Source organism: Crinia signifera, chromosome 7, assembly GCF_055691185.1.
Source record: "Crinia signifera chromosome 7, ASM5569118v1, whole genome shotgun sequence".
Lineage (NCBI taxonomy): Eukaryota > Metazoa > Chordata > Amphibia > Anura > Myobatrachidae > Crinia > Crinia signifera.
In genome coordinates, this window is record NC_139223.1 from 174,322,036 (window position 1) to 174,345,986 (window position 23,951).

The following is a 23,951-nucleotide window of genomic DNA, read 5'->3' on the forward strand; positions in this document are numbered from 1 at the left end:
AGTTCGACAGGTCATTAGTTCGACAATGTCTATGTCAACAGTCAAAAGGCTTTTCACAGTTTTTTTACCTGAATGTCAACACAGTCAACATGGACTTCAAGTGCACCGCATCCCCTCACGTCTGAGGGGAGCCTCGCTGCGCTCAGCACACTATTTTATTCTCCCACCGCGCCCTAGTGGATGGTATGGCATGAAATACCGCCTTTCGGCACACGTCGGCTAAAAAAAAAAGTGAAAAACCCTATGTCGACCTTTTGACTGTTGACCTACACATTGTCGAACTAATTACCTGTCGAACTAATGACCTTTCTACCTTTTCATATGTCGACCTTTTCCCATGTCGACCTAATGACTGTCGACCAAATGACCGCATCCCGACTAGGACATCTTTATGGCACACCTGAGCAAGGATGTACAAGGGCACACCTGTAACTGTCTAGTCATCTTCCCCAGTTTCTCCAGGCTGCAATGTATAATATATTTTGGTTATGGGAGAACACTTTGGTGATAGCAAACATTAAGCACAAGAGTCGTCCCGTCCAGCTACAGCAATCAGTGCCCGGATAACCGGTGGTGCCCCTGGAGATAACAATATCGATGATGATACTATTATGCTCTCTACCTGGGTCTTCCAGCAAAAGAATTGCACCGCTTGCAGCTAGTACAAAATGCAGCCGCCAGACTATTAACTAACCAGCCCCGCTCCAACCACATAACTCCCATTCTCTACTCCCTTCACTGGCTACCTGTAAAATGGTGAATCGTTTTCAAGATTGGCTTACTCACTTTCAAGGCCCTACATGACCAAAGCCCAAGGTACCTGCAGCGGATTCAGTATTGAATCCCGGCGGTCGGGATCCCGGCGTTCAGAATCCCGACGCCGGAATCCCGACAGCCGAAATGCCGACAAGGGGGGGACGTGGATCGCCCCCCCTTGCGGGCTCGCTGCGCTCGCCACGCAGCGGGCCCGGTGCCTCGCTACGCTCGGCACGCTATTTTATTCTCCATTCAGGGGTGTCGTGGACACCCCAGGAGGGAGAAAGTGTCTGCATTTCGGTGGTCGGGATTCCGGCGTCGGGATTCTGAACGCCGGGATCCCGACCGCCGGGATCTTAACTGCATCCCACCTGCAGCAGCTGCTGATCCCTTACTGTCCTACTCGATTACTACGATCCACTGAAGGAGGACTAACAGTACCCAGAATCTCCCTGAATTCATCTGGGGGTCGAGCTTTCAACTTTGTTGCTCCAACTCTATGGAACTCTCTTCCTCGCACCGTGCGAGAAGCCCCCACTGTGGGATCCTTTAAAAATAGACTAAAGACTTACCTATTTACTCAAGCATTTCACTGACATCTACTGTTAAGCTTGTTGTGTATTTTAAGCTGTAAAGACAACGGTAAAGCACTGAGTCCTATTGGGAGAAAAGTGTTATATAAATATCATTATTATTATTATTATTATTATTATTATTACTGTAGTGCCATTCTATCCTCTGCTATTGTATTCAGTGCTGTGCTGAAGTTTTGACAGGCGCAGCACTGGCCACCCAATGGTTAAACTGTGTATTGCATGAAGTAGACTCTCACATCAGTATTTCCATGCCATGACAAGGACAGGTTGGGATCATTTGGTCTACAGCATGATGGTCAACAGTCATTAGGTCGACATGGGTCTAGGTTGACATGGGAAAAGGTCAACATGGTCCAGGTCGAAAGGTCATTAGTTCGACAGGTCATTAGTTCGACAGGTCATTAGTTCGACAATGTCTATGTCAACAGTCAAAAGGCTTTTCACAGTTTTTTTACCTGAATGTCAACACAGTCAACATGGACTTCAAGTGCACCGCATCCCCTCACGTCTGAGGGGAGCCTCGCTGCGCTCAGCACACTATTTTATTCTCCCACCACGCCCTAGTGGATGGTATGGCATGAAATACCGCCTTTCGGCACACGTCGGCTAAAAAAAAAAGTGAAAAACCCTATGTCGACCTTTTGACTGTTGACCTACACATTGTCGAACTAATTACCTGTCGAACTAATGACCTTTCTACCTTTTCATATGTCGACCTTTTCCCATGTCGACCTAATGACTGTCGACCAAATGACCGCATCCCGACTAGGACATCTTTATGGCACACCTGAGCAAGGATGTACAAGGGCACACCTGTAACTGTCTAGTCATCTTCCCCAGTTTCTCCAGGCTGCATTGTATAATATATTTTGGTTATGGGAGAACACTTTGGTGATAGCAAACATTAAGCACAAGAGTCGTCCCGTCCAGCTACAGCAATCAGTGCCCGGATAACCGGTGGTGCCCCTGGAGATAACAATATCGATGATGATACTATTATGCTCTCTACCTGGGTCTTCCAGCAAAAGAATTGCACCGCTTGCAGCTAGTACAAAATGCAGCCGCCAGACTATTAACTAACCAGCCCCGCTCCAACCACATAACTCCCATTCTCTACTCCCTTCACTGGCTACCTGTAAAATGGTGAATCGTTTTCAAGATTGGCTTACTCACTTTCAAGGCCCTACATGACCAAAGCCCAAGGTACCTGCAGCGGATTCAGTATTGAATCCCGGCGGTCGGGATCCCGGCGTTCAGAATCCCGACGCCGGAATCCCGACAGCCGAAATGCCGACAAGGGGGGGACGTGGATCGCCCCCCCTTGCGGGCTCGCTGCGCTCGCCACGCAGCGGGCCCGGTGCCTCGCTACGCTCGGCACGCTATTTTATTCTCCATTCAGGGGTGTCGTGGACACCCCAGGAGGGAGAAAGTGTCTGCATTTCGGTGGTCGGGATTCCGGCGTCGGGATTCTGAACGCCGGGATCCCGACCGCCGGGATCTTAACTGCATCCCACCTGCAGCAGCTGCTGATCCCTTACTGTCCTACTCGATTACTACGATCCACTGAAGGAGGACTAACAGTACCCAGAATCTCCCTGAATTCATCTGGGGGTCGAGCTTTCAACTTTGTTGCTCCAACTCTATGGAACTCTCTTCCTCGCACCGTGCGAGAAGCCCCCACTGTGGGATCCTTTAAAAATAGACTAAAGACTTACCTATTTACTCAAGCATTTCACTGACATCTACTGTTAAGCTTGTTGTGTATTTTAAGCTGTAAAGACAACGGTAAAGCACTGAGTCCTATTGGGAGAAAAGTGTTATATAAATATCATTATTATTATTATTATTATTATTATTATTACTGTAGTGCCATTCTATCCTCTGCTATTGTATTCAGTGCTGTGCTGAAGTTTTGACAGGCGCAGCACTGGCCACCCAATGGTTAAACTGTGTATTGCATGAAGTAGACTCTCACATCAGTATTTCCATGCCATGACTAGGACGGGTTGGGATAATTTGGTCTACAGCATGATGGTCAACATTAGGTCGACATGGGTTTAGGTCGACATGGTCCAGGTCGAAAGGTCTATGTCAACAGTCAAAAGGCTTTTCACTGTTTTTTTACCTGAATGTCAACACAGTCAACATGGACTTCAAGTGCACCGCATCCCCTCACATCTGAGGGGAGCCTCGCTGCGCTCGGCACACTATTTTATTCTCCCACCACGCCCTAGTGGATGGTATGGCATGAAATACCACCTGTCGGCACATGTCGGCTAAAAAAAAAAAAGTGAAAAACCCTATGTCGACCTTTTGACTGTTGACCTAGACATTGTCGAACTAATGACCTGTCGGACTAATGACCTTTCTACCTTTTCATATGTCGACCTTTTCCTATGTCAACCTTTTCATATGTCGACCTAATGACTGTTGACCAAATGACCGCATCCCGACTAGGACATCTTTATGGCACACCTGAGCAAGGATGTACAAGGGCACACCTGTAACTGTCTAGTCATCTTCCCCAGTTTCTCCAGGCTGCATTGTATAATATATTTTGGTTATGGGAGAACACTTTGGTGATAGCAAACATTAAGCACAAGAGTCGTCCCGTCCAGCTACAGCAATCAGTGCCCGGATAACTGGTGGTGCCCCTGGAGATAACAATATCGATGATGATACTATTATTATTGTGCATATCGTCTAGTGTGTGCCCACTATATCGTTAACGATGCACTCCCCCGTGGGTCATTAACGCCATTAGAACATGCAGTGAAATCTGCCTATATCGTGAACGACTGCATGTTCAGAGGGGTCAGGGTGACGGGTGACGTCACTGAATGATAACAGCAGCAATATCGGTCAGTGTGTATTCTCTCTATCATTCCCCCAGGAGCACTGGCGATATTGTTACCGATATCGGAGGTGCCGGGAAATCGTTCGGTGTGTACCCAGCTTTAGGGATTCTCTTGTTTCACATTTACCCAGACTTTGTTAGAACACACTTATCACTGTGTCATTGTATGAATAGATGAACAGGAAACTGAAACCTTTTGTAAAAAATATTGGCAGTTTATTTTCAAGTGACATCATAGATAGAAATATATTTGTACAGCTTACCAGTGAGATTTTAAAAAGCAAGTAATAAAAATAGATTACATGTTTATTCGTACTATGGGGTGATTCAGACATGATCGCATGACATCAGTGCCCGCCCCCAATTCGTAGGAAAGAGGCCATCTAGAAAGTAAAGGGGCATACACACGTAGAGATCTGTGCTAAGCAATTTTGCTGGTATCAAGATCTCCCATGGAGAGCACATACACAAAGAGAGATTTTTGCTAAGCAATTTTGCTTAAGCAAAAAAAGGCCGGGTAGTGGTTCAGAATGAGAGATTGCGATCAGTATCTTTCATTCTGTACACACAGAGAGATTTGCAGTCATTTGCTAAGCAATCTGACTAGATTTTGACTGCATGCACTGACTTCGTTAGCAAGATATATTTAATCTCTCGGAGCATACACACAGAGAGATCTGTGCTTTCTAAGCAATCCAGTCAGATTGCTTAGAAAATAGCACAAATTTGCTCCGTGTGTACACCCTTTAAGCGTAGACTTTTCAGAGCGAAGGCTGGAAAATCATTTGATTTTGAGCGACAGTATAATGATATTTCCTGCTGCGCGGCTGCATGTGAGCGGATGTCTAAGGATCACGTTAGTGCGGGGATTCGCTTGGTGAGGGGGCAGGCGTTTGGTGACGCGGCGTTTACCTGCTCAGTAGACTGAATCAGGCCCTATGTACATTTTATGACATTCACATTATAGTCAAACTGGAAAGATTTTTTGACTATTATGGTGCCCATACACTTATGTGAACAGATGCGATGGGACATCGCACTAAAGTGCCTTCTTCCATCTCCCCATGTCACATGCCATCTGAGATGCCACATCGAGTGCTAGAAGAGGGCGGAGTAGCGTAGCGCTGTGAAGGAGCGTGGACGGGGGCAACGGCTGCCGCAGAATATGAAAAAACTATTTAAAACACTGGGATGCCCACTGGTTGGCTGAGAGAGCTCTCAGCCAATCAGAGGCCTCACGTTCAGGCAGCCGCTGATTGGCTGAGAGAGCTCTCTCTCAACCAATCAGAGGGCCACCAAGTGTTTTAATCAATTTATTTAAAATTTTGCCGCCGCTGACCACCGCCACCATCGGTGCTCCTTCATAGCATTGCACCAGCTCTCCCTCCGGCCCCCTTTCCCCTCACCCGACACCTACCGAAAACGCTCCCAGAGCCCGCCGATTGCATGCAGCGCGTCGTATGGGACACAAAATGTGCATACAATCATTCAATTTATCGAACAGATGTGGTCGAAATCGAATGACTGTATGCAATATCTCCTAAGTGTATGGGCTATATTAGATGTCACTAACTAGTTTGCAGGGATTTATAGAATAAAAAATAAACTTCCTAAATTGGCTAAAATGTGCACATATCTCCTCCCAGTCTTGTAGTAGGAACACACAGGTAAAAAAAATGGCATTAAATGTCCCAATGTTCAATATATGCGTTGTGTACTTGTGCTTTACAGAAGAAAATAAATTAATTACATTTAGAAGTTCCAGCTCTAGAGTCCCCGACCTGAAAGTTTAATCCAGTGGCCTGGCTATAATGGATATAGGGGTCCCACATTGCACACCAAGCACCCTTATATTAGACGCATTGTACCTCTGCAGAGTCCTACATCAGTGCAGGGTGTTGGTGCACGTGGAACCCTTGGGTCCAAGGGGGTGCACGTGCCTAAAACTGTGCACCAACCGATTTGAACTGCGGATTTATGTGCAGCGCCTCCCCGCCCTATTTACAAAGGGCGGGGGAGGCGCAGTGCAGTGGACCCCTCATCCCTGTTCTTGCAGTGCCGTGTATCTGGTGATACATTTAGAAAGATGGCTGCGCACAAGAGTAACAAAGACAATGGTGCCATGCCAGTATCTTTGCTCACTTGGGGGCATGCGCCATCTTTCTGAATACCACCAGTGAGCATGGCAGCCGAGAGGAATGCTGGGCCCCAGTAACATTTTGGGGGTGTGGTCTAAGTGTAGGAGGTATGGCCACCTCCCACACTTAGGCCACACCCTCAAAATGTTTAGAGGAGGGTGAAAAAAAACTCTAAAAACTCTAAACTCAGCAGCAGCAGCACACACCTACAGCATGTGCTGTGCTGACAGTAGGCTCAGCATGAGCTCTCACGCTGTCAGTGAGATGCTCATGCTGAGCCTGCTGTCAGCACAGCACATGCTGTAGAAGTGTGTGCTGCTGTTGCTACCTGGGAGGGACAGAGGGCGAAGGGAGGGGTCGGACCAGGGCCCCTGCAGGGCCCCTCCAGCATTTAGTACTCTCTCCCCCCCCACACTCTTGACTGCCCTGCCAGTGAGCAAAAATCTTTCTGTCTTGCGCTATATTAGTGCAGCGTCCTCCAGCGCAGGGGGTGGGGTCGGGACACATACAGTATTATAGGATGACGGCGGCTTTTCGTGGAAGAGGTGCAAATTCCTCCTTAAGCTGCACCTGAAACTCAGACTGAGTTTGAACTTTTTTGGAGGGTTGCGCTGTCCTTTAACAGCAATTCAATATTTTCTAACTTTAATAGTCTTGAATTCTATGAACATTTACATTTAGCGTCCAGTGCAGACATTAATGAAGCAAATAGACGATTTGATCCGACGTATCTCGTTGTTACTGAAATTATTCTCCGTCAAAGTTTGGATTCATCACGGTGGTGGTGGCGTTGGTAAATATAGGACTAACCGTCTATGTAAACAGAAGATAAGAAACGGTTAGATAGTGGGCTCATTGTAACACTGATCCATCTATATATATAAAAGGCAAACTCCTCCTCAGCTCTATGAGGTGAAATACCGCCAGTAATCACTAGAGGCCACTTGGAGGGAGCTGTGAAGACAGAGATTGGAGGTAGGAGCAGATAGGGACTGGGGGGTGGGGAGTGGTGAGTTTTTGGGCTAAAAACTGTCACAGCTCAAAGTGAAAGTACAGTTACAGAAGCTGTAATTTTTAAGGGCTTTTAGCTATTTTTTTTTAAACATTTACCTTTTTTTTATCTGGTATTTTACTGTATATTGTTCAAAGATCCACTACAGATCCCAGCAGGCCATAGAGTGGGGAGAGAATATTATTTATACAACCACTTGTACAAATTTCCACTCAGGGTGTATTGTTCTTTGAAAATAAAACTTAAAATGAAATCAATAGCACCCCCACTACTTAATAGGGAGCCAATGGGGATGATTCTGCAAAGACAGAGCAGGGAACTTTGTTTGCACCTTGGTAACACCATGCTGTACTGCAAGGGGGAGGTGTAGGAGGGGGCGGATGTAACATTATTTATTTATGCAGAAAACAGACAGTGGGTCAGACACTGCGGGTGCGGTACAGGGGTCCGACAGTCGGGATCCCAACAGTCATTAGCCCGACGTCGGGATCCCGACTGGCCGGACCCAGACAGCATGGTGAGCGCAACTAAGCCCCTTGCGGGCACGGTGGCTCGCTACGCTTGCCACCTATTCTATTCTCCCTCTATGGGGGTCGTGGACCCCCACAAGGGAAAATAGCAGGTGACTGTCGGGAACCCGGCTGTCTGTGTTTTGACAGTCGGGATCCCGACGTCGGGTAAATGCCCGTCGGGATCCCGACTGTCGGGGCCCCATCCGGCACCCAGACACTGCATGCACTGTCTATCCTGCTTAGATCACAGCTTTTGCCTATTTGCATTGGCAAAATGCTGCTCCGCACGGATCACCCAGTACACAATGGAGGTGCATTGCGGCTGTGCAGCGATGTGTTCTGAGCGATCCACGATTCAGCACAACAATCAGCTTACCGCAGTAGTCACCCAGTGTGCACGGGGCTTTAGAATAAATGTGTGAGCGACATGCTAAAGCAGCCAGTATTTACCCAGCATGCAAAACTAACAAATGTATTTCCAGCCTTTGTATTGCAACATAGTCTGTCCAGGTTCGGTTCCTGACTTGTGTTCCTTTGCTACTAACTAATGCAGTGTACACACCAGGACGACCCGCTCATGATGCACATCGTGAATGGGTCGTCAGTGTTCTTCCGATCCGATGGCGACCCGCAACCGAGATTATGGTCGTTCTTGAGATCCTACCTGCTGCAGGTAGGATCTTAATAACGACCGACCGACCCACGGGACCGCGCATCGGATCGGTATCGGTCCACACAGGACAGAAAATGCCCAATCACCACACAATCTACATCCGATCGATTGAAATTGGATCTAGATTGATGGGATCGGACCCTTGTCGTCCTGGTGTGTACCCAGCATTAGAATCAGGCCCAATAACAATATTACCCTGTGCTCAATTCTAACTGCTGCCTGTGGCGTCCCGTGCCAGCGGTTCGCAGCCGATGTTGCCCGCATCTTCACGGCCGCCCCCGTTTCCTCTCAGAAACACCAACTCTAATCCACACTCCGTGTGTTCAAATTCGTTCAAATGCGGTGATCGCTGGGTCACTGTTGGCTAGCTGGGCGCCTACTGGCATTACTTGCGGTTAACATCCAGCGCAGAACTAGGGGCCTAATTCAGACCGGATCACACAGCTGAAAATTGGGCGGGCAATAGACTGCACATGAGTATGTCCCGTAGTATGCGGGAGCTGGCTCGCAATGAAAGCATGCTCATTTTTTTACTCGCTGGTTGTTTGCAAAGGGATTGACAGGAAGTTAGCACTTGGGGGTGGAAACTGGACGTTTTCTGGGAGTTTCTGGCAAAATGTAGGTGTGCCCAGGCGTTTGAGGGGAGGGTGTGTGATGTCAGCTGCGTCCACGATTAGCCTGATTCTATCGCACCAGCTGGGTGCATGCAGACACCGCACACACTGAGAAATGCAGCGTATATCTGATCGCAGGGCTCTGCAAATTAGCAGGCATGTGATCAGGTGTGAATGAGGCCCAAGGCCAATATTTACTCTGCTAATGAGCGACAGCCTCCGACGATCATTTATCCTCCTGCGCAGACGCACATCCTTATACCGAGTCCCCACCCGCAGCTATAATTATATGAAATAGGACCACAGAGAAGACACTGGAAAGAACGCAGTGTCTTACGTTTTTCCACTTGGCTTGCTGCCGTTCCATCTCAAATCGCTGGTACTCCTTCCGGTCTGTAATTTCTGTTACCAGCTTCCAGATGAGCAGAGAGATAATACCGATAAGGATGACACCGCCAATGGTGCCACCCACAATGGCTAATATGTTGGGCGCTGCAGGGCACTCTGCGGAGGAAAGAATAGGTTATTACATGTTACTGGATGTGATGGAGTAATAGAGGGCTTTATATGTAAGACGGAGTCTACTGGGTTCTGACAGAGCCGGCCCTAGCCTAAATGATGCCCTAGGCAAGATTTTGACTGGTGCACCCTAGCACCGCCACTAGTTCCGCCTCTGACCCTGCTCCCCTTTCCCAGCACCATCAACCACATTCGGTGCGCAGTCCAAACAGGGGTGTGTTCTTGCTGGGAAGGGGCATGGCCACCCAATAGTACCCCCAATTCAAATTATGCCACACAGTAGTGCAACTTTATTCACATTATATCATGCAATGGTGTACCTTACTCCTCACATTATTCACATTATAACCTTAGAAAAAAATCCTGAGAAAATATTGTATTTTAAGCACCTCCATGGCCACACTGCCACCCAGCACAAAACAGTGTGTGCTGGGCAGAGGAGAAGAGCTGCAGCTGCTGTTGTCACTTAAGGGGAGGGGGCCCGGGGCCCCCACTGGACCCTCCCATCAGACTTTGGCCTGGGTAATTTGTACCCCCTACCCCTTTCTCTCGGCACCCCTGATAATACCAGACAGTAATGCCCCTTACACATGACACACATTATTAATGTCATTATAACCATAATGCCCCTTACACATTATGCCAACATTTATTAATGCCCTTCATACACATAATGACACACATAATGCCCCTTACACATATGTTGCACATTATTAATGCCCTTATACACATGACACACATAATGCCCATTACACATATGTTGCACATTATTAATGACCTTATACACATGACACACATAATGCCTGTTACACATGTCACACATTATTAATGAATTTATACATGACACACATAATGCCCCTTACACATATGCTGAACACTATTGCACAACCAACCCACCCGCAGACAGCACTCGCACAGCCGCTAACACTGTGACCTCTGCCTCTGCTTGGATACAGATGTTTCCTCATAAATCTTGCCTCAATAGGTAATGCAGCTCCTGGCCAGTTCTGCTAACGTTGGGTGCCTTTTTTGCTGAAAATTCGTCTTATTTGCATTGTTATGACCAGGACACACAAGGATCTTCCGATGATTAAAATGATATGTGGCATGAATATATTCTGTGTGCGACTGTGGCTGTACCTGCATACGGAATGCTATGTTACAGTGATTTCCATGAATACACTATTTCATATGCAGATACTGCCTCACTCACACACATAATATAGGCATGCTGCATATCATTTTAATCAGCAGAAACTGCTGATGCCCCTATGCATTCCAAATGCCCTAGGCAATTGCCTAGTTTGCCTATGCCTAAGGCCGGCCCTGGGTTCTGACGTGATGCTATAATAAAAAAGAAAGGAGAGGGAAAGTGGACTCTCTTTGTGGGGCACTCTTGAAAATATGTAGTTAATTAAAACTTAACTTTTACTGTTTAAATTTTAAAATATGATGGATAACCACACTAATTGGTTTCCAACAAAGCAACCAGGACAAACATATATGTTCAACAAACAAACATAGATTGCAGTGAGCCTTAGAAAAAATACGCTATGCAATGCAAATTATGAACGCGAGCTCTACTAGTGGTATATTGAAATGTCAAACACAATATTTGAACCTATGCGTTCTTGACTTTAACTATTAAACACTATAGGGCTCTAGCGATCGAGGATGTGCCCAATCTGGTTGAAAATATCCTAGACTGGGGAGGATGTGCCTAGTCTGGCTGAAAGTATCCTAGACTAGGGATGGTCTGAAGGCAAAAATAATAAGAAAAAATATATATAAGAAAGATTGTTATGAGGGTAGTATTCCCTTTTGACTGCAATATCCACCAAGTGTTAAAAGGCAGAAATTGATTAGTCCAAACTGGTTGGAACAGATACTTTTCAGTTCGTCCAGTCTAATTGATCAGATTTGGATAAAACAATAGATTGCGCCCGATTGCGCCAGGCAGACAATCAAATACAGCAAACCCATAATTCGTCCAATCTGATTAGTCCGATTTGGTTAAGACAATAGATTGCGCCAAATTGCGTCGACCAAACCAGTAAGCTACACCCCACGGGGGAGTTTCTCTCCGATGGGGTTATTTCAGGAGATCCTACACACCACACATCACTTGATGTGATCAAGCCGTAGGAAGGCGAAACGCGCGTCATCCCCGCACTACCCGCCGGCGCCGGCGGTGTAGTAACCCTTTTTTTGACTGCACAGCAATTAGCTGATTACTATATACCTCCGCCGTTAGGGACCTCCGGACACCACTTGGACCGGCACACCTCTTCCCTACCAGAGCAGCCTCTGTACAGGTATTCTCACCGCTTCACCACTGTTGGATCTCAGACTGTGCATGCTCTGTTCCCCTTGAACAACATGACAGCTGTGATCTAACGGCAGTGAAAGAAGCGGTTATCTATACTTCTTTACTGTCACAACGTGAAACCTTGCTCTCACTCTTATTATTGAAGTCCTCTGTAGGAACATGACTTCATAAAAGCAGAAGGCAGCACAGGTACCACTTGTGCCATATTTTCTCTTCATTCACAGCGCTGCACGCTATCCCTATCCCCATACTCTGACACTCTCTCATTGGGGATATCAGGAAAACCTCTTTACTGCAATGTTGGCTTCAACAACAGTACAGAGGGACTACCAGACTCCCCAATAGCAGAAGTGTTGCTATATCTCATTCTGACCCTACAGCACGGGAAGGACTCTCTCATCCTGAGTCCAATACACGTTTGCAAGACTCAGTGAAAGCAGCAGGTCCTCCCCGACTTGCTAGAAGGTCATTTCTAAATCACCAATACCTGGGATAGGGTGACTTAATACCACCATCGGACTGTCAACAGTTAATGGTCACCTGTGAAAGTCGACACAGTTTATCTTTTAGAAAGTTTATGTGATCTAACCTAATAGTTACTGTGTTTGGCTGAGAAAATGTAAACTTTATTACATGCTCAAATACGATTGGCACAAAGTGTTATTTAAACCTTCTGATTAACCAGTTTGGATCAAACCATTTTTTGTGGCAAAATCATATGTAAAATGTATAGAAATTGGTGACTTACCGACCTGAGCAAACTGATTATGTTGTATACAAATATTTGTCTCGATTAAGGATTTATCCAGGCGCAACCTGGTGCAACCTTACGCTGCATTTTTTGGAGAAAAAAAAAATTGATCCAATTTATTTCAGGTCTGATGCAATTAGGCGCAATCTGTGGTACGTTTTGGAGACAGAAATTGATCCAATTTATTGCAGGCATAGTGCAATCTGGCGCAACCTATTGCTAATACCTATCTGACCAACCAGGGTGGATAGACAGATTGGTGCATTGCACCCATAATCGTTTGTTTCACTTGTCCGTCTGTTTGGCGCAGCTTTGCGTTATTTACTGTCTAAACCAAATCTGATCAATCAGATTGGACGAATTGAAAATTATCTGACTAACTACAGAATTATATATTGTTTACATATTGGTTTGCTTTATTTGATGGTTTGGTCGGCGCAATTTGGCGCAATCTATTGTCTTAACCAAATCGGACTAATCAGATTGGACGAATTATGGGTTTGCTGTATTTGATTGTCTGCCTGGCGCAATCGGGCGCAATCTATTGTTTTATCCAAATCTGATCAATTAGACTGGACGAACTGAAAAGTATCTGTTCCAACCAGTTTGGACTAATCAATTTCTGCCTTTTAACACTTGGTGGATATTGCAGTCAAAAGGGAATACTACCCTCATAACAATCTTTCTTATATATATTTTTTCTTATTATTTTTGCCTTCAGACCATCCCTAGTCTAGGATACTTTCAGCCAGACTAGGCACATCCTCCCCAGTCTAGGATATTTTCAACCAGATTGGGCACATCCTCGATCGCTAGAGCCCTATAGTGTTTAATAGTTAAAGTCAAGAACGCATAGGTTCAAATATTGTGTTTGACATTTCAATATACCACTAGTAGAGCTCGCGTTCATAATTTGCATTGCATAGCGTATTTTTTCTAAGGCTCACTGCAATCTATGTTTGTTTGTTGAACATATATGTTTGTCCTGGTTGCTTTGTTGGCAACCAATTAGTGTGGTTATCCATCATATTTTAAAATTTAAACAGTAAAAGTTAAGTTTTAATTAACTACATATTTTCAAGAGTGCCCCACAGTCCACTTTCCCTCTCCTTTCTTTTTGATTCACAAATGGACTCAGGGGAGCACCACCAGCAATAAACGGACATTCCTTCCACGACAGGTCCTGTAAAAACAAACGTCCAATACAGCTGGTCATAGGCAACCCAGGCCGAAACCCACTAGCGTAGTGAAGAGGGTCTCACTTGACCTCTATCACTTGAAGTGGGCATAACCTTGTGCGGCTCCCAAAACCCCTTTCCTACACCGTGATGCTATAATAGGAAGCATACAGACAGGTATATAGAAGTCTGAGAACACACATGTGATAAGGGCCCATTTAGCAATGATCACATTTTTAATGTAACCTGCGCAAAAGCCTGGCTTCTATGGGCTGCATCGGCTGCAGCCTATAGAAGCTGGCTAGGGTTGCACGGTAAGGCAGGGAGTGGCTTCGTACAGGAAGCCAGCTCTCTGCCTAGCACAGCCTGGACTGGAAGTCCTGGAGGGAGGGAACACCTCCTCATGGGACTGCCTGTCATGCAGTTGACTGGCAGGTAGGACTTCCAATAGGAAGTCACTGCGAGTCCCAGTGAAGCCACTGGCTTCATTAATGCTAAAGAGGTGGCGGATGTTACCTGGAAGCGGTTCAATCCTAAAAACCGCCACTGGTCACCACGATCCTGCCATAATAAGCTGTGTTAGGCTTCTCCCAACGTGTGCTTACCTGGATCAGACACCGACAGCCTCCCACATCCCCTGCCATTGCTCACCTCTCTTTAAGGTATATTGTATGGTGTATAAGTTCTCTCCATCATCCTCGCGTATGAAGTACTGCATCCAGCAGTTGTCAGAGTCTTTCTCCCTGCAGAGTGTCTTCTGCGGCAGCTCATCTGTCCGGTTGGCGGTGACGCCGGGACAGATCTTGGAGCAGTTCCTCGTGTTCTGGTCGCCTTGCTTTATGTGGCACTCAATGCAGGGCCTGGGGAACACAAGGGCACATTACAAGGCGCTTTATCCATTATGTATGTATAATTTCATGGTGACACTGGCCTTCTCTATACATTACAGCCATGCTGACTGCGCATGTGTAGCTTCACAGTAAATGTATGAAGTTTCTGTCCTAGTACGAGATGTGCCCGAGTCCTGGGTTCCAAACCATTGGCCAAACACCAAGCTCAGAATGTGTAAATTCAGTGTGGGACTCTGCTGCATCTGTGGCCACAGCCAGTGCGCTGTCAATGTCTGCTCCCTCTACGCCCAACAAGCCCCTGTGCTCCGCAGCCTAGCATTCCGGATATTGATATATCGGGCAGCAGCGCATCCCCCATAGACACTTATGAGGCAAGCGGCTGCCGGAGGCAATGGAGGGATTGCAGCAGGTATAAGAGATTACGTTCTGCGGTCCCTTCTACTTACAGTACATGCCGGTAGTACTGAAAACAGAATTAGCCACAAATATCCCATTATATCGCTGTGAGGACAGAGATTGGAGGTAGGCGCAGCCGCAGACAGGGATTAAGCTGTCATTTTGACGGACTTTTAACTACTTACATAATAAATGTTCCCCAAAGTCTATAAATGTGTTGCAAGTAGCTGAGATTCAGGGGTGATTCAGACCTGCTTGCCACCATCCGCATTTTTGTCCCCTCTTTCATGTGCATTGTTTGTAATGCGCATGTGCGAGTCCCTTTAACAGGGGGCGTTCTGGGGTGGACCCCCCCCCCCCCCCGTGTTTCATTGGGGTGCCCACAAAAATGGTGGGTGTGCACATATAAATGCTCCCAATTTTACGTCCTTGCAAGCAGCCACCAAGTGACTCCTGGGTGCCGGGCAGAGGAGGAAAAACCCTTCGATGGCAAGTAACCTCTGTCTGGGTGCTAGAGAATGGATGTGTACCGGTATACATCCGTTTGCAGCTCTGCACAGGGGTTTGCACGGTGGGGGGAGGTGTGCGTTCAGCGGGGAGCGGTTAACCTGCGCGCTGGGCTCTGACCACACACAGCACAGCGAAAAAGGTCTGAATCGGGCCCACAATGTATTATGGGCCCGATTCAGCTTAATTTGCAATGTAAAAAGCACACAAATAGACAAAATCATGCTGCACTGCAGGTGGGGCAGATGTAACGTCCAGAGAGAATATATATATATATATATATATATATATATACACATACATACATACACACACACACACACACACACACACACACACACACACACACACACACACACACACACACACATACATACATACATACATACATATATATATATATATATATATATATATATATATATATATATATATATATTGTTTCTGTGCAGGGTAAATACCGGCTACTTTATTTTTACACTGCAATTTTGATTTCAGTTTCAACACCCCTCACCCAAATCTAACTGGTTTTGTCCATTTTGCATGCTTTTTTACTTACAAACCTGAATCAGGCCCTTTACACAGTTATAAAGCTGAGAACGAGCTCTGGTCTTAGACCCAAAGTTCCTGCCTGCAATGCTGGTGACAGTGTCATGGTCTAGTCTAACATGCCATAGTAAAAATAAATATGTTAATTACAATTAACATATCGGAGACATTGCCTTAGGTATTTGCTAATGTGACTTGTAACTCCTTTATATAATGCATCCTGTTTCAGGTTCCTTCCTCCATGAAAGTAGAACATATTCAAATTCTCATGCAGATTTATTGATGAGTACCAACCAACCAGCTCCTGAGGGGGTGCAGTCAGAATTTCGGGAGCCGATCCAGGATTATAGTGTGCATGGCAGATAGCAGCTGATTGGCCGGTACATCTCTGCACTTTAGAAATGAACTGGACACTGAAAATCAGGGCATTATATAACACTGTAGTAACTGCACCTACAAACCCTGTTTCCCCGATAATAAGCCCTACCCCGAAAATAAGCCCTAGCTAAATCCCCATTTTGTCCAGTCCCTGCACTAAACTTCCAGCTCCCCCCCCTCCCCCGAAATGGATGCCGCTGCTACGGTAGCAGCCCTGGTTCCGCTGAAGCCTCTGCTGGCATTAGCGGTCCCCGGGATGCGTTGCAATGTGCACCTCAAGTACGTCTGTACACAGGCAGGTGCGGAATGACTGAGCGGCGGCGGAAAGGCTGAAAACGCAGACAGTGTGCTTAAAGTATTAGCGACAGTTGTGCTTAAAGTATTAGGTGATTGAGGGGCATGATGTGGATAAAAGCAGGACTGAGGGGCTAAAATAAGCCCTACCCCGAAAATAAGCCCTATGGTGTTTTTTGGACTGAAAAAAATAAATAAATAAGACAGTGTCTTATTATGGAGGACAACACGGTACAGACATACAGATTGCCCCATGCTTTATACGGAGATCACTTTGTATACTTACCCAAACTTTGGGCAGGGGGAGGAGCAGCCTGGGCAGACCTCGCAGAGCGGCGTCATATAGCCTTGGTTGCACGCACACGTATTACACGTGCACTTTCCGCGACCATGGCATATGCTCCCCCTTTCGTTCTTACACCGATCCGTGGCTTTCTTGCACTCACACGCCCTGCCTTCAAATCCAGGTCTGCAGGTGCAGGTGCCACAGTCGCAAGTCCCTGTGAATTAGACAGAGCAACAGGTCACGGTGACGGAACGCAGCACTTTCCGTCCAATCCTCCTGGTGTTTACAAACCAGCCTGTTAGGACAAAGTAGTGGAGTCCTTAAAAATGCTGGTTGTTCCCCTGCTGCCGCTACCTGCCCGCCCCCGATTCCGTTCGCTCCCAGGGTTTGCACATGTTTTACATATCCCACCTTCGAACACATTCAGACCCGAAGGGACAGGTCTGAATCGCCCCATATTTTCAACCTGTCCACACTGTCGCTTTTGAGAATATGCTTCACCAGCTGTAGCAATGTGTAATCTCTTCTTATTCCACTAGGTGGCAGCATCATCCATGGTTTGGTCACTGAGAGGAGACCAGTGAATAGCATCATCTGCCTGACTCAGAACTCACCTTCCCCTCCGCACAGCTGGTTATTAAACATTTCACAGTTCCAGTTGTCGCACTGACAGTAGGTGCCGTATGTCTTTCTTGCAGGGTCCTGATTCAGGTGGCAGATACACTGTCCGCAGATACACTCCCCGGCCCCTGAGCACACGGCAGAACTGTTGTCCTTCCTGCAGCTCTGCTCCAGTTCCTGGCTTGTTTTCCCTCCGGTTACACACTCACAGTTCTTCCCAACGTGACCCTTGTTGCAGCTGGGAATGAGAGGAATCCATCAGTTAGGTCTGGGCTGGGAGTGGCATGCCCGAATTAGGTCGACATGCTGCCACTGGGAATTTCAGGGCCCGGGACTGATTTCCAATCCGGGCCCCACCATCTCCCCTCCCTTCACTTACCGCCCGACTCCTTCTCCGAGTCCCTCATCCCCAGCAGGCAGGTCCCGAAGCACAGGCTTCTTCAATGCAGGATGCCGGCGGCCAATTAAAATGCTTCACCGGCTGGTGAGCCAATCAGAGCTCGTGTACAGGCAGCCGCTCTGATTGGCTTACGGTACACGAGCTCTGGTTGGCTCAAAAGCCGGTGCAGCATTTTAATTGGCCGCCGGCGTCTTGCATTGAAGAAGCCTGTGCTTCGGGACCTGCACCCAGCGCAGTGCAAGAGCACAGCGGAGGCAGTCAGGGGGGCGGGGTTTGCGGTGGGCAAAATAAGCTGGCCGGGTCCCGGGACAGCTGCACCCACAGCACCCCCCCTGTTGGCGGCCCTGGGTCGACCACTGACAATCCACAGGGCTTAGGTCGGCACCTGAAATAGAGCGACATGGCTAAGGTTGACAGGGTTGGAAGATCAACACAAGCATTAGGTCGACATTGGGAAGGTTGACGTGAGTTTTTCACATTTTTGTCATGGACACCATACCGCGTCCCCTCGCATGGCTCCCTCAGCTCGCCATGGTTTGGGCACTATTATATTCTCCCTCCATGCCCTAGTGGATGGCTGGGTATGAAATACAGCCTGTCGGCACATGTCAGCTAAAAATAAAAAGTGAAAACTCATGTCGACCATTTCACTGTCGACCCATGCTGGTGTAGACATTCCGACCCTGTCACCTTAGCCATGTCAAACTATTTCTTGGTTGACCTTCATAGTGTCAACATGGCAACCGTATCCCGTCTCAGCAAGGTAGCGCCTCTTATGTTTAGAATGAGGGTCCGCAGTCCAGCCTCGCTCAACCTTAAAGCGTAAAAACGGTAAGTTATTAGGTAACGGTATTTCCCAGCATGCATTGCCACCACACATCGGAGGTGTCGTTTTACCTGCAGATCCCGCACACTCTGGTCCCGTTGGAGTTGCACTCTCCAGGCAGCGGAGCATCGTCACATATACAGTCACACGCCGTTCTCAGACTCACTTTAATAGTGTCCGTAAATCCCAGGGCCCGGATCTGAAAGCTCTGGTTCGGAAGGCAAGCTGTCGCCGTCACTCTAACCTTAAATTTAATCTAAAAGACACGTGGGATACCCGTCAGAGAGCGCGGAATACAGGTTTGTACGTTTCAGTATCAAAAGCATTGGGCTGGGAAATATACCTATATACTGGATGTGTTTCCTTTTAACTAAATCGGTGAAGCGATGAAGCGTCTGGTTTTTATCACCGGCCAATCAGCTCCTACGGTGAAGTTACAGGCTTGGTTTGAAAAATTACAGGTAGGAGCCGATTGGCCGGTGATAACTTCACCGAGCTTAAGAAATCTACCCCCGAGTCCAGTATTCTGTGTATTCCGTTCATAGCTATTTAGTTGAGGTCTCTATTTTGCATTACATTATTAACTTGCAGCCTCCTAGGTAACAGCCTATCATTTAAGATGGTGATAAGGAATTTATGTGACTAAGGCCGCTATCAGAACTGCACCTCAATTCCTCCCAGCACACCCTGGAAACACCAACTGTGGACATCAGGAAATTATATTTATGTGAGCAATCCGTTATGTAAATAATGGGCCTAATTCACCACCGATTGGAAGGGGCCCGAGTTCGTTCCGGTTCTGATAGGGGAAGATATATATGCGCATGTACAGACAAACGCCTTCAGCGAGTATCGCAATCCCCGAGACGTTTGCGTGGGTAGGGGAGGGGGGTGGTGTGTAGGAGGGAAGCTTCATGGGAGGGCGTTCCCCTGGAAACGTGGGCGGGCCGATGCCTGCACAGGACGTGCGGCTGTCACATGACATCCGTGCCCTCCCCGTCTTCATAAATAAAAGTCAGCCGATGACCATCGAATGATTTTTACCCTGTACTTTTGCATGCGAATTGATGTGTCAGCGTACAATATGTATTATATTATACACACTTTTTCATTCTTCTTTTTTTTTTTTTTTAAAGCGGCAATCATTTACCAACCTGGTTTTGTCCTGTAAATGAGCACAGCTTAAAAACAAAACCACATCCAAGATCAGCCGGTATTCCGCACCTGCGTCACCCTGACAAAACCAATACACACCCTGACACGCCAAAAGAACATATATCCATCTTACTTACATTGCTAAGGCTATAATACTCTGCAACTTCCCCCCCCCCCCCCCCTCCCCCCCCCCCCATCCCCCTCAGGCTACGCCCAAGGCAGATGCCTCTCCGGCCCAACTCTTGTTCTGCAATAAAAACAGTCCAGGACTCTGGATCTCTCCAAAACCCGACCCAGACCCGGCGTCTCTTGCTATATATATACTTGGGAAAAGTTTTTTTTATCACCCTGGCTCACCTCCTCGTTGATCTTGACATTTCTGCAAATCCCCTTTAATTGGTCTGTAGTATGGTCCCCATTGCTGCAGTTAGAATCGTACCGAATATCCAGGGAATCTGGAGTAATCCCGTGATCTAGGATGACCTCGGAGGACAGGTTCTGTGATTAAACCAAACACACAGAATAATGGTATTGTTATAATGGAAGTCTCCTTCTCTGTGACCACTACATCTGATCCCAGTGTATAGTTATGTTGATGAGTCCGTACAGCTGTGTCAGCAAATCGGCCTCACGTCCTCTTATAATGCGTTTGGCTGGCAGAATCCAATTTTAAAGGTTAGTGTTGTATACATTTAAAAAAAAAAATATATTATACGTTGCAGGTAACAATTGCTGACATTGAGTGGTGCATTGATCCATTACATCACAATATGACAAAATGTACAATATCCATTTTACACATAATAAAGCTATGGGATATGGTCACTAGGTCGACACAATTTAGGTTGACATGCATTGGGTTGACCACTGAAGGTCGACAATGCTTATGTTGATACCTAAAATAGGTCGAAAGTGCTAAGTCCGACAGGGTTGGAAGGTCGACACAAGCATTAGGTTGACAGTCAAAAGGTCGACAAGAGTTCTTTTTTAGAAGAACCGGTGGTGTAACTATAATGGGTGCACTGTCTGCTATGCATAGGGGCCCCTGTCTCCTGGGGCCCAAAACACACAACTTGCACCCGTTTTTTCAATACTTACGTCTCTGGAGTCGGTGACACTGAGCACTAGGTGGTGTGCATGGGAGGGAGAGGGGGTGTGCATGGGAGGGAGAGGTAGTGTGCATGGGAGGGAGAGGTGGTGTGCATGGGAGGGAGAGGTGGTGTGCATGGGAGGGAGAGGTGGTGTGCATGGGAGGGAGAGGTGGTGTGCATGGGATCGAGAGGTGGTGTGCATGGGAGGGAGAGGTGGTGTGCATGGGAGGGAGAGGTGGTGTGCATGGGAGGGAGAGGTGGTGTGCATGGGAGGGAGTGGTAGTGTGCATGGGAGGGAGAGGTGGTGTGCATGGGAGGGAGAGGTGGTGTGCATGGGAGGGAGAGGTAGTGTGCATGGGAGGGAGAGGTGGTGTGCATGGGAGGGAGAGGTGGTGTGCATGGGAGGGAGAGGTGGTGTGCATGGGAGGGAGAGGTAGTATGCATGGGAGGGAGAGGTGGTGTGCATGGGAGGGAGAGGTGGTGTGCATGGGAGGGAGAGGTAGTGTGCATGGGAGGGAGAGGAGGTGTGCATGGGAGGGAGAGGTGGTGTGCATGGGAGGGAGAGGTGGTGTGCATGGGAGGGAGAGGTGGTGTGCATGGGAGGGAGAGGTAGTATGCATGGGAGGGAGAGGTTCGGCAAGGATTTTCCCAGAGACATGTCCACCACCTAGTGCTGAGAGTCACTGCTTACCTCCCCACTTTGCCGTATGCCTTATCGGGAGCTGCAGTGCCTGAGGCCCATCTGAAAAGGGGTGGGGCCTCGGGAGTGCTGGGCGTGGCCCTGAATGGGCATGCACCATTTTAGTCAGTTTGGGACATACCCAGCGTTCCCTGAGCAGCTGGCCAGCCCTTGGCTTTCCTCCCAGCACTGCTAGAGGCCATACATATGCCCCAACTGTACCCCCCTCCTGCGGGACACTGCAGCCTGCGGGTGGGAAAGCGGGATAGTGTCTAATTAGTGGGACTATCCCGCTGTATTTAGGACAGTTGGGAGGTAGGGTCACGGTCACTGCCTGCTAGAGACGAGGACGCCTGAATGTAGACTGTGCACTGGCCCCTCTGCTCTTAATACGCCCCTGAGAAGAATGTTACTCATATTAGAACAGTATGTCAGTGTTCTCTGATATACGCTCAATATCTGAGGCCGCCATCTCACACCGCGTGCACACACATTTTGACATGTGCTTCGATCCGATGCGCGTTCCCTTACGCATCGCCATCAGCTGTCAATCATCCTGAATTTCCTGCTTTCCGGAGGGTCATGTGACTGATACTGAGCAAATGTGGTCCTTATATACGCAGCTACAATACTTGGGGCCAGCCTGACCTATACCGGTGGTGTATGAGCGGGGTCATTAGCATTAGCCATTTACCTGATAAGCTTCCGTAATCAACTGGACAACGTTGCTGGAATCAGCGGACAATCCCCCGACCACGGATTTAGGAATTAATTGACTGAGATCCTGGAAAGAAAATACAAGATTTCCACAGTAAAGATTTGCAATGGGAACAAGCGAAATATGACTAATATGGACGGTTGCATGAACAAGCGGTCGTCATTTCTAACTTGTTGCATAAGACAAGTTGGGAACGGAATTGCGATGGTCAGAATGACGGCAGCGGGATCAAGGTGGTGAAAATGGCGGCAAATTTTGGTAGAGCTAACCCTGGTCCTAATCCCTAAGCATTATACGATGTTATCAGAGTAATTCTGTCCTCCTTTGTACTGCCTTAGCAGGGACCGGGGACCCGCTGAGCAGGTGGTACAGTCTTACAGATGTTAGATGTCAGACCATCAGACACTGCTGGGATAATAGAGCGCTGCTATTGAGTTTGGGCAAATCCCAGGACAAATGCACAGAGAAGTGTGTTACAGCAGGCGTTCCTGTTCTCCCCTATCACATGGACATTGCTGGGGAGTCAGAGTCAGTTCACGCAGGCTGCTGAATCAGAAGTGAATGCAAGGAAACAGGTACGGTTTAGAGATAAGAGCTGGCTTCCTGCCCAACATCGCAGAGCTTCCATCCTGACTTCCTGCCCTGATGAGCTGATGGAAAATAAGGTTTTATGCAGTAGAAATGCAATAGAAATTCACCAGCAAACTTAAGACAATTGTAGACCATGGCTCAGTGCATCCGTCTGTATTAGCAGCCGGTACCTATGGGTAGGGATGGCCATCGATGATTTGAAATCATCGATGGTTTATGGCCGATGTTGAATAGTTTTGACATCGATGGGGGGAGAACCAGATGGTTTCCCCCCATCGATGTCAAGCTTAAACGAATAGTTTTGTTCTTGCTTTTTACCCAAGGAGACGGGACACGGAGCATAGCTCCGCCCCGGGCACCCGCAAATCCCCACCCCCGTATTGTGATTGGCCCAGAGGCCAATCAATCAAAGAAAAGGGATCACCATCGATATTTAAGAACATTGATGGTCATCCATTGGATAGTTATGCACTATCGATGGTCAGTTGCGCTTTTGCCATCAATGGCAACCATCGATGCCAAAGGCAACGATGGCCATCCCTACCTAGGGGCCCCATTCAGATCGCACAGCTGCAAATTTGCAGCGGTTAGCGTTCAGTTAAGTTACTGCATCCGTGTTGCATAATGTGAATTTTGGCTCATTACCGGTGGCATAATGTGAATTTTGGCTCATT

The 23,951-nt window shown here is 47.5% G+C and overlaps 1 protein-coding gene across 2 annotated transcripts in view; it reads right to left on the minus strand.

The window, feature by feature from the left end:
• Positions 1-6,640: 6,640 nt before the first annotated feature.
• The window catches only part of ITGB2 (integrin subunit beta 2), a 47,802-nt gene continuing 30,491 nt past the window's right edge, over positions 6,641-23,951 (minus strand). For both annotated transcript variants that reach the window (XM_083154419.1, XM_083154418.1), the window contains exons 9-16: positions 22,663-22,752; positions 20,556-20,696; positions 19,115-19,299; positions 17,811-18,055; positions 17,197-17,410; positions 14,587-14,795; positions 9,496-9,662; positions 6,641-7,160 (exon numbers count right to left, since the gene is read on the minus strand). In XM_083154419.1, coding sequence (XP_083010545.1) covers positions 7,095-7,160; positions 9,496-9,662; positions 14,587-14,795; positions 17,197-17,410; positions 17,811-18,055; positions 19,115-19,299; positions 20,556-20,696; positions 22,663-22,752 — 1,317 coding nt within the window. In that variant the 3' untranslated portion in view covers positions 6,641-7,094. The remainder of the gene's footprint in view (positions 7,161-9,495; positions 9,663-14,586; positions 14,796-17,196; positions 17,411-17,810; positions 18,056-19,114; positions 19,300-20,555; positions 20,697-22,662; positions 22,753-23,951) is intronic.